Source organism: Staurois parvus, unplaced genomic scaffold, assembly GCF_062004578.1.
Source record: "Staurois parvus isolate SC_StPar_1 unplaced genomic scaffold, SC_StPar_1.0 ptg000396l, whole genome shotgun sequence".
NCBI classification, from domain to species: domain Eukaryota; kingdom Metazoa; phylum Chordata; class Amphibia; order Anura; family Ranidae; genus Staurois; species Staurois parvus.
Window position 1 is genome coordinate 101,073 of NW_028318192.1, and position 12,032 is coordinate 113,104.

At 41.4% G+C, this 12,032-nt stretch overlaps 1 protein-coding gene across 1 annotated transcript in view; it reads left to right on the forward strand.

Annotated features, from left to right (window-relative positions):
* The window catches only part of STIM2 (stromal interaction molecule 2), a 91,078-nt gene that overhangs the window by 72,458 nt on the left and 6,588 nt on the right, over nt 1–12,032 (forward strand). The window contains exons 6-9 of the mRNA XM_089686374.1: nt 493–670; nt 2,684–2,851; nt 8,079–8,179; nt 8,456–8,694. Coding sequence (XP_089542500.1) covers nt 493–670; nt 2,684–2,851; nt 8,079–8,179; nt 8,456–8,694 — 686 coding nt within the window. The remainder of the gene's footprint in view (nt 1–492; nt 671–2,683; nt 2,852–8,078; nt 8,180–8,455; nt 8,695–12,032) is intronic.

Here is a 12,032-nt window from a genome sequence, read left to right on the forward strand (position 1 = left end):
GCAGTCTTGTGACTTCTATCTGTGTCCAACAGAGCACTGGTTAAAGCTTGCAGGAGTTTTCATTCTCCCTGACTGTCCTATGAGGATGCATAACCCCTGACCCTCTGTCTGGACAGCGCTGATTGACCCTGTGTTCATCACATGCACTCTCCCAAGGAGAAGTAAAAACTCTCTAGCAATAGACACCAAACTGAGCATGTGCAGCTTGCCCCCAAGGTTCTGTTCTATCAGCAGATGGATTGGGGATAGTAGAAAAAGGGGAGGATCAGAGAAGTGAGGATCAAATCCTTTTTACACAACTTTACTGCTGTGGGTTTAGTAACACTTTTTTTTTTTTTTTTTTCATCCCCCATTTTAATTTAACAGCTTTGAGTAATATGGCCATTCATTCATGGCATCCATAAATGGATAAATATTTTTTCCTGCTTTCAGCTGATGTGATCCAGCTTATTTTCAAATTACAATCTTCTATATTTTCTTTTATTTTTCTAGGCTTGAAAAAGCTCAGGAAGAAAACAGAACTGTTGCTGTAGAGAAACAAAACCTTGAACGCAAATTAATGGATGAAATTAGTGATGCAAAACGAGAAGCCCAAAGATTGAGAGAACTGCGTGAGGGTGCAGAATGTGAACTTAGTCGACTGAAATATGCAGAAGAAGAGCTAGTTCAGGTAAAGTCACATAGTGATAAACATTACCTTCAGGCATGAACATTTTTAACCACTTGTCCTCCTGAGGATTTACCCCCATTCCTGACCAGGACATTTTTTGCATTATGGTGCTGTGTTACTTTGACAATCGCGTGGTAATGCAGCGCTGCACCCAAATTAAATTTACATAATTTTTCCCACAAATTTAGTTTTCTTTCGGTGGTATTTGATTGCCTCTGCGTTTATTTTTTGCACTATTAAAAAAAAAAAGACAACTTTAAGGAAAAAAACATTTTTTACTTTTTAGTTTGTCCAGTAAAAAAAAATGTAAAAATCAGATTTTGCCATGAATTTAGGCCAAAATGTATTCTGCTACATGTCTTTGCTGAACAAAAATCCCAATCCGTATAAATTAATTGGTTTACATGAAAGTTATAGCATTTACAAATGGCGGTATATACACTGGGACTTTTTTTTTTTTTAATTTTTACTGATCTTGGCAGCGATTAGCAACTTATATCGGGACTGTGGCGGGCATTCTGACACTGGGGGGAACGGACTTGGTCTCACTGACATCCCAGTGACACCGTGACACAATACAGTGATCAGTACTAATAAAAAGCACTGACACTATACTAATGGCACTGGGCAGGAAGGGGTTAACATCTGGGGCGATCAAAGGGTTAACTGTGTGCTGGGTGTGTTTTACTATGGGGCTGTGTCTGTGCTTCACTGTAAGCAGGGACTGTGCATAGCCATTCAAAGCAGTGTGCACGAGCTGACAGGGAGAACTGTTTTGAGAACTGTTAGTAAACAAAACAACCCCCACCCACCCCCCTGTCGGAGATCCTTGCCAATCACCAGGCATCGGTGAATAATCACTGGCCATGCCCCTGTGATTGACAGCCGCGGAAATGCAAAATCACGTGTGTGTATATATATATATATATATATATATGTGATTTTGTGCACCCGTGCCGCCCTGTAGCAGTATATCTGCTCTAGGGCAGACGTGATGTGGTTAAATGTTTCAAACAAGAAGTCACCTAAAGAAAAAAAATTGTCAGGACAGTTCCTGGCACTTTTATAGCAAATGACTAAAGAGCACATAGACGCAAGACATGACAACATTGCTAATCTTGTGTTATCTATATTTTGGATGACGTCAGTAAACACAAATGGACAGCTTCTGAGAAGATGAAGTGTATGAAAACCCTGACAATTAACTTTTCTTATTTTCCACCTTCTGATCCGTTAAATATACTATTGAAAGTGCAAAAAAAGTGTTGAACCTGCCAAAAGTCCAGTGGTTCATTGTAATTTCCTGTGCTCTCTGCTGCACTGCTATCATCTCAGCTCTCTATGAAGAACAGAGCCGCTCCCCTATGTTATAGCTCTGGCTATAATAGGCTGAGACCAAAGAGCGAACCACATAACCAAACCTCCACCTTACATACCTAGTGGGATGCTGAGCTGTCATTGCTCATGTAGCCAGTCCAGCAGTCCAGGGATTTGAAATCTCTGCTTTTCTTCCTCTTCTCTGTGCTGCACTTTTCTGGACAAATCAGAGCAATTTTGATTGGTCGGCGCCTGCACAGTAAATCGATCTAGTCTTTTCCAGAAGCTCTGCACAGAGAAGAGGGATTGCAAATCTCCAGACTATTGAACAGGCTGCCCTGGAGGCTAATACAGCGGGGACCTGAGGGTGGGGGTGTACTATGTGTACTAAGGTGTAGAAGCTGTGGTTGTGTATGTACACCCCACTCTGTATTATAGTACTATACTAGCTTCTGTATCAGAACACGTTTGTGAGGCAAAAAGAAAAGTGTGATTTGGAGCTACAAAAGACCAAGAAATGTGGTGGTTACATAGATTCCCAGGGAGTCTGAGTCACATAAATTGGCTGCAGTGGATTACAGAGAGCTTAGTGTTGGTGTACCGATTTAGCCATTAGCTGCAACATTAGTAGGTCTTTTTATTTAAATTTTGCCTAGGGTTGTTGTTTGAAGCATTTTTTGTTTTTGTTTTTTGTAGGTTCGGATGGCTCTGAAAAAAGCAGAGAAAGAATTTGAGCTAAGAGGTAACTGGTCTGTCCCTGATGCTCTGCAGAAGTGGCTGCAGTTGACACATGAGGTGGAGGTCCAGTACTACAACATCAAGAAACAGAATGCTGAAATGCAGCTCGCCATTGCTAAAGAAGAGGTAGTGGATGCTAATCTTTGATTATTCTCACCCTAAGTCATTGTAAAGTTGCTGACTTGGTTTTATGGAAAACTGTGGACTTGCTACTGGTTCAGAGATGCTTCATTCTGAAACTGGAAGGGACAATAACCTAAAATAAGTCTTGTATGGATAATCTCTTAATTCTTATGCAGGAACATCTTTGTTTATTACATTTACATATTTAAAGAAGAATTTAATCGCTTCCCGCAATGTACTGCGGATGGGCAGTAACTGCAGGCAAAGCGACATTCCCGTACGTTGCTCTGCTCTTCCGGGTTTAGAGCACGCATGCGCGCCCACCTCCGCTGTAATTCATTGTAGGAGGTGCATGTCAGCAGGTCTCAGCCAGTGATTTTGGCCGGGACTCTGCAGATCTCCTACAGCGAATGGAGATGCAGAGCTGTGCCTGTATTTGTAAATACAGGCACATGATCTAGTTGGTTCTTCTCTTCCTGGAACCATTTTTTTCCAGGGAGAGAAGATAGAGACATCATACGTGAGGAAAAGCAGCACACTGCACCCACACGTTAGACATTTTTAACCCCTTGATTGCCACATTTAACGCTTTGCTCCCCTGCCACTCTGACAGTGGCATTAGTACAGTGTCAGTGTACAGTATTTTTCATTGATCACTGTATTAGTGCCGCTAGCGACGTCAGATAGCGTCAGGGTCAGTTAGCGTCCCTCCCAGCTAGGGTCAGCTAGCGTTAGTTTGCCATCACAGTCACGCTATAGGTCACTGATCACCGTCATTACTAGTATAGTGTTTGTATGGATCAATATATTGATCATGAACAAAACTATACCAGTGTCCCTTAGTATTATTGTCCCCAAAAACGCAGTGTTAGGATCATACCCATTCGCTGCCTGCACTAGCGTTTAGCCCCAACGGTGCCCCCCCCCAACCAGAAGTGCAGTGTCAGTATGATTTCTGATCACTGTCACCTGTAATACATACACACACAACTGCAGTGTTCGCAGAGTCAGGCCTGATCTTTGCCAGCATTAGCAAGTGAATTTTATTGGTAGCGGTTCAAGCAATCCCTGACAGCCAGGTGCTCTTTTTCCCATGAGTCACACTAGGTACCTGTAAATTTAGAGTCCAAAATGTCCAACCAAAGGTACACTGGTGAAAAGGCCTACAGGATTCTGAGCATGTCAGGTGAGAACGAAGGGGAAGACTCCCTGACACAATCTGCCTCAGAATACGAACCTGTAGACAGCAGCGGCAGGTAGCTTGGACGATGGAGAAGAGGTCCCTGTTAAGATCAGGCGTACCCAACCCCATGAAGCTGAAGTGCTAGGATCGCATGACTTGTATCATATGTAGCAGAGTGCAAGTACTAGTGCCGCACTACCATTTGGTAAACTGGCCAGCACCAGTGGCCTAGTATATCCTGGTCTTTTTTATACCTGCACTGGTGACGTGGCGAGTCCCATAAGTGCAGTGCAAGCTGGTGCGGTGGCGAGCACAAGCAGTGTCTCACAGCCACCAAGAATTCGCACACAGGCCCGTAGAGCCCCTAGTGTTCTTCCAAACGTGCTTGCAAATCCTGATTGGCAGCCCAGAAATTCTGCAGCACCTGTGCTTCCCCCATTCTCTGCCCAACCTGGAATTCAGGTGGAAAACAGCAAATTTAACTCCCCTTGATTTTACGGAGTTGTTTTTCTCAGAATATTTGTACAATTTGATTGTGGGCCAAAGCAATTTATATGCTCAACAATATATCGCCGCAAAACCAAATTCAAACCTTGCCAGACCGTTTGCATGGAAACCTATTAAAGTTTCCGAATGTAAAACATTTTTGAGCCTAACCCTCAACATGGGCATTACAAAAAATAATGGGTTGCAGTCATATTGGTCCACAGACCCAATTCATCATATGCCCATGTTCTCTGCTGCCAGGCATAGATATGAGATGATAATGCACTTCATGTATTTTAGAGAGAACACACTCTGTCGTCCTCGGGGTGACTCTGAACATAAACGGCTCTACAAAATTTGACTCCTCATAAACTACCTCACTGAGAAATTTGCACATGTGTATACACCCCAGCAAAACATCTGCGTGGATAAGTCCTTAATTCATTTTACTGGCCGCGTGCCAGATATGGGGTCAAATTGTATAAGCTCTGTGAGAGGGCCACATACTATACGTACAAATTTAGGATTTACGAGGGAAGAGACAGCGAAGTAGAGCCCCCCGACTGCCCAGGCTACATGGGGAGCAGTGGCAAGATAGTTTGGGACTTGCTGTCGTCTTTGTTCCATAAGGGTTATCACTTATACGTGAACAATCTCTATACAGGTGTGCCACTATTTAGATGTCTGTAAAATCTTGGAATTGGCTCATGTGGCACCATGCGGCCTAATCGCCGGGGCTTCCCTAACGACTTGTAAATATCCGACTTAGGGGGAGAAAGCCTGCTTGAAGAATGGTGAATTGCTCTCAGTGAAGTGGAAGGACAAGAGGGATGTTTTTGTCTTGTCTTCCATTCACGCAGACGCGACAGTCCAAATTAACACGGTAACTGGCTTGAGAAACCCCTCTGTGTCTACGACTATAACCTTAACATTGGAGGGGTGGATTTCAACGACCAGATGATGAATCCATATCTAGTTTCCCAGAAAGCTCGATACTGGTACAAAAAGGTGTCTATTTATTTCAATTGGCTATATATATCGTTTTGTCATTTGCAAAGCAACTGGACAAAGTGGATCCTTCCTAAACTTTCAGGAAGAGATCACCACGGCCCTTTTATATCCAGAAGGTGCTGTGGCCCAGTGCTCAAATCCAGATGCAGTTAGCCGGCTTCATGAGAGATGTTTTCCGTATGTTCTCTCTGGTACCCCAACCCAAAGGTCACCCCAAAGAAGATGTGTCTGTAGCAGACACGGAATAAGATGCGACACCCGTTTTTTTTTCTTGTCCCTCCTGTCCGGCCAACCTGGTCTCTGCCTCAAGGACTGCTTCCATCGCTACCATACACTAGCGGAGTATTAGCATAGTGTACAGCCCGGCACAGTTCAGGGCACATATTCACCATTCTCACAAAGAGTCTCAAAAGATGTTAGGAAACTGTCCGTCACATTTTGAGAGACCCGAAACTCAGATGTTGGTACAAAAAAAGTTTAAAAAAATAAAGTTAAAATAAAAATTTAAAAAAAGTTTTTAGCGAGTTTTATTCAGTTCAGTTCTGTTGTTACTTTATTTTATTGTTAACCGTGTTCTTTTACAGGAACACCATTCACTTGTTGATTTGAGTTAATGTTCTATTGTTACTTTGTTTTATTAACCATTGTTTGCTTTGTAGGAACACCATTCAGCTGCAGCACCGAACTGTTTATTCTGACAGCAACAGGTTTTTGCTCTCAGAATATACATAAGTAGGTGTGTGCAGCACTGTTGGATGAGATTTTTCATCCGCAGTTAAAAAAAAATATAGAGCATATATGCCGAAGCATGGGGGCCTGGGGTGGCCTGTGGGTGGATGGCCCCTATGCTTTGCCATATATATTTTGTTTTTTGGCACATTTCATGTGTGCCCACCATTAGAAGTGGGTGGATGCAGGGCGGTATATTCTAATGGTGGGCATACCACACACTTTTTGTGGCAGAGATTTCTTCTCTTTTTTTCATTCAGCTCACAGGCTGCATAAAAAAAAAGAACATAGCATAGCATATACACCCAGAAAGGACCAGCGACATACTGGTACATCACTGGACTTTGAGTAGTTATACCAGGATGAGGCCTGCAGCTGCAGGCCTCATCCTGGGATTGTTTTTTTCAGCCGGCAATCAGCTTTCATGTAAAGGCAATCCTAGTGGATAATTAGCTGCAGGATTGCTTTTACAAGCAGTGGGAGAAGATGCCCTTTCCTCCGCAGCCTTCCACTGCCTTCTTGGACAGTCCCGTGCCATCGGGGGAACCTGAGAATGCAGCCGGTGTTTCTGCCAGCTGACCATAGAGCTGATTGGAGACCTGAATGGCGCCAATCATCTCTATAGTCTAAGAAATTGGAAGCTACGAGCATTTCATCACTTTAGTTTCGCAGGATATAAACGGCCATTTGTAAATTAGAAAAGCGTCTGATCACACCAATCTCGGTGAGATTAGATAATGTAAGGGCAGTGGAGATATCTAGAGTCTGATCGACCCCAGATTTCTAAAAAAAAAAAAAAAAAATATATGACAATGCCCATTGAAGTTATAGGGGATATTTGCATTCCCTGTTTAGAGCATTAAAAAAATGAAAGGGACAGTGGAAAAATAATTAAACAAATCAAAATAACAAAAAAAAAAAAGCACCCTCGCCCACTGTGTGCGCACTTGCATAAACCGGTTGCACCATGTATGTGAGGTATCGCCGCGAACATCAGAACAAGGGCAGTAATTCTACCACTAGACCTCCTCTGTAAATCTAAAATGGTAGCCTGTAAAGGCTTTTAAAGCGTTGCCTATGAATATTAACAAATGTATGCAGTTTGTTGCCATTGCACGGGGCATGTCATGTTTGGTATCTATTTACTCAGCATAGCATCATCTTTTATATTTTACCAAATAATTGGCCAATATATTGTGTTTTTGTGCATTAAAATTAAAAAAAGTGTATTTTTAAAAAAAATTAGCGTTTGAAAAATCGCTGTGCGAGTACTATGTGACATAACAAATTGCAGCACCCACCATTTTATTCACTAGGGTGTCTGCTTTAAAAAAATATATGCACCAGACCTCCTGTATAAACTCTAAACTGGTAACCTGGAAATGCTGTTAAAGCGCCACCTATGGATAAATTAAAGTACCGCAGTTTTTCGCTGCTGCACAGCCTTGCACAATTTTAAAGTGACAAGATTGGTATCTATTTACTTGTAACATTATCTTTTATATTCTATATAAAATATTTCTGTAATATATACTCATTTTATTCTCTAGGCTCGTCTTAAAAAATATAATGTTTGAGAGTTCTAAATAATTTTCTGGCAAAAAATGATCATTTTTACATGTAGGAGAGAAATGTCAGAATTGGCCCGGTAGGCAAGTGGTTAAGGACTGCAAGGTTTATAACTGCGACTTTCTGCTCTTAACCAAATTGTTTGAGAATAATTTTGCAAAAGTTGAAATTTATTAGCTATAACTTAATTGGTAGTTGTTTGTGGATGTTGATGTAGATTAGCAATTTCATCATCGTTTGTTTTTGTTTTAGGCAGAAAAAATAAAGAAGAAGAGGAGCACAGTTTTTGGAACATTGCATGTGGCACACAGCTCTTCCCTGGATGAGGTGGACCATAAAATTCTTGAAGCAAAGTAAGTATAGTCCATACCAGGGGCACACAATAAATATTTGTACTTGATGATCTTTGCTCTCCTTGTCTCATTTCTATAAGACTTTATTCTTTAAAGGCAAAGAAATGTCAGTGATGTACTACACCACCAACCACCCTTCACCTTACAAGTGAATGGGGTGATTGTAGCATTCAACAGTTGAATATATTTTACAGTGGATTGCTCTTGTACTGTCCTTATTTATAATGGAAACATGACTGTTATAGTAGATTTCATGTTCTCATTATTGTTCCACAGAAAAGCGCTGTCTGAATTAACGACATGCCTGCGAGAGCGCCTTTACCGATGGCAGCAGATTGAGAAAATTTGTGGCTTCCAAATAGTCCACAATTCTGGTGTGGCAAACCTGACTTCTACCCTGTACTCCGACCACAGCTGGGTGGTTATGCCCAGAGTCTCAATCCCTCCTTACCCGATTGCTGGAGGAGTGGATGACTTGGATGAAGATACACCTCCAATCATTTCCCAGTTTCATGGTATGTATATCTCTACAACTTTCAGCCAACTTCATTTTACAAGTTGGAGATTTCTTTTGGAATTGTAGCACATCATGCAAAAAAGTATAAAGTCACTGGCACAGTTTTACAGGTTCGTGCATAGATATTCAGACATTTGAATCTGCTAACCTGTATTTGCCCATTTATAACCTGCAGTACTTGGCTAATCCAGTTCACTTTTGAGAACATGTTATGTTACACCCATATTTAGAGTGTAACACGTTCCTAAGCAGTACCCTCCTAACCCCCTGTGTCTCCCCTGTGACAGCAGACGGGGGCTCCTCTCCTCTCCTCTGCAGCCGCTGTTGCATTTAAAACTGGCTCATCATCATTCCTTCGCTGGCAACTGTGCAAGAAACAACTACAAGTCATCTCTTGCCACAGTGGACTTGTAGTTTTCAATGGACTGCGAGGTTTGCTGATTAGCACACTTGTAGTCCACTCTTCTTCTAGCTTTCTAAAGCTTGCCAGACATTTTACAATTTTCTTGTTCTGTTTCCGTTAGATTTACCTTCACATATGTAGTGCAAGGGCCTGCCTGTTTGCATACAAATTGAAGTGTTTAGGTCTGACTTCATATTATATGTTTTTGGTAAATCTAAAGGAAAATTGTACTTGAAAATTGTTTAATGTATGGCCAGCCTAACTGAAAGTCCTTCGGAAATAGACATAAAACTGGAGGGAATGTGTGCAGGAGCTTGGCATTGCACCCGCGATCCATCAATTGTGGGTGCAGTACTTTGCAGTCTCCTGTAAAATAAATAATAAATTCCCTTTTTTTTTTTTCAGTAAAATCATGTTGTTTGGATGAAGGGCTTCCTTAACCAGTTGCCCTCCAGAGGATTTACCCCCCTTCCTGACCAGGCCATTTTTTGCGTTACGGGGCTGCGTTACTTTAACTGACAATTGCGCAGTCATGCAACGCTTCACCCAAATTAAATTTACGTCAGTGTGGGTTTTTTTATTTTTTGTGCAATGACAAAAAAGACCTCAATTTTGAGGAAAAAAACCAATATTTTTGATTTTTTTTTTTTGCTATTAAACATGTCCAGTAAAAAAATTAAATCAAATTTAGTCATAAACTTAGGCCAAAATGTATTCTGCTACTTGTCTTTGCTAAAAAATAATCCTAATACGTGTAAATTAATTGGTTTACATGAAAGCTATAATGTTTACAAATGGCGGTATATATACTGGGCTTTTTTCAAATTAAATTTTTACTAGTAATGGCGGCGATCAGCGATTTATAGCGGGACTGTGGCGAGCATTCTGACACTGAGGGGAATTGACTTGGTGTCACTAACATCCCCAGTGACACCAATGCAGTAATCCGTGCTAATAAAAAGCACTGACACTGTACTAATGGCACTGGGCATGAAGGGGTTAACTGTGTGCTGTGCCGTTTTACAATGTGTGTTGTTTGTCCTTTACTGAAAGCACACTGCTGTGCATGGCTGTGCTGTGCTCAGCCATGTAAAACAGTGTGCAGGAGCTGACAGGGAGGAGAACTATTTTGTTTACTAACAGTTCTCCCCCCTGTCGGAGATCCTCGGCAATCACGAGGCGCTGGCGAGTAATCACCGGCCAGGACCCGGTGATTGGGGGCTGCGAATGGTGGCACGGGTATGGCGCGTGTGCCCCCTACCCGGAAACGTATATGTACATGATTTTGCGTACACCTGCCACCTTGTAGCAGTATTTCTGCTATGGGGTGGAGCTAAAGCGGTTAAAGTGAGCAGTGAATGAGTAGTGCTTGATCAACCAATCTGTAAGAACCAGCAAATGAAAAATTCATCATCCTCATTTTAGCCGCTATTGTTTCCATATACACAAATGCGCTCATATGTACTTGTGTATGCATGGGTTTATGCACAAATTTCTGCAGTAAGTTGTAAAAATTTGTTGTTTTTTTGTCCCATTGACAGCAATACACCTGTGTTCAGATATATAATTAAAAAGAATGCTACATGCTGTGCATTTTTTTTCTCCAGTGCATAAGGGGCATTAAAATCAAAAGAGCCATCTTTATGATTGACAACTTAGTGAGTGGTTCTCATCTGTGAATTGGTTCACTTATTGTTGCTCTTATCAAGCAAGACTGCTTTGTAGTGCATGCTTTTGTAGGTTAGGGTCCATTCACACTGGCTTAAAAATCCCTGCCTTCACAGGAGTTTTGTGTTTTGCCTGTAGAAGCAGCTCAGTGTTATCCTATGTGTCCATGCACATTAGGAGGATTAGGCCCTATATACACAGGACACTTTTGAATGATGGAAACTGACTGCTGGAAAACATAGGTTAAAAAACGTCTGTTTAACTGCGTTTGCATACCGCGTTTATGCGCATTTTTAAAAGATAACCTCAGAAGACCTTCCAAAATGCCCAGAATGTACTGAAAAACCATAAAAAAATTAACTATTTCAGACATTTTGAGAGAGAGCGCATTATTGAGATTAGCTGTCTTTTTTTAAATTTTTTTTGTGGTGTTTGGATGTGTTCCAGCTCATTTCTGTGCAGAAATTATTGCAGCAGTGTCTAACATTTTTTCTTTCATGCGAAACCTCAAAGTACGGTGTACCAGGTCTATTTGAGTACCGGGAAAACACTTTGCATGCATTTTTCATGAAGAAAAAAGGCTCTGGAAAGCATATGGAAATGGAAGAGTTAATAAAATGTTCCAAATGCTTATAAACGCGGCTAGCCGCGTTTACAAACGTTTGTCATTTGAAACGCTGACAAAATCTACTCCTGAACGCAAGTTTGGTGCGTTCAAAAAAACAACTGTAAATGCAACTGCCTGTAAACGATGATGTGTACATGGACACATAGGAAAACATTAGGGAGAGTTCAGGGGCTGCTGAAAAAACACAGAAAAGCTCCTGAACGTCAGTTTCAACTGCAGTGTACATGAAGCCTTAGAGGCATATTTTCAGCTCAGCGATTTAAAAAAAAAAAAAAAAAACCTGTCTGGTTTATGTTTTTGATTGGAGAAAAAATGCTAAAGACTCCTAAACTCGCCTAAACATGTACAAAAACACTGTATATCAAGTGATATTTTTCCTGCCAGGGAAACTGGAGTTTGGAGCCTAACTTGTGGGAAGAGCTGTTGCAGCCTCCAGTGAGACAAGCATTGACACAGATGTGTGTTTTCTTGGTTCACACTGCTCAGTTTACATTCATATCACACACAAGAAGACGTTGAAGGTCCTATGTTCAGCACCTGTTTTACCAGCCCCATTCACATCTAGCTATTTTTGTTGTTTTATGTATATAGGGAGTGTCTCTTCCTTGTAACTCTTATTCCATTAGGTGAAAATGTA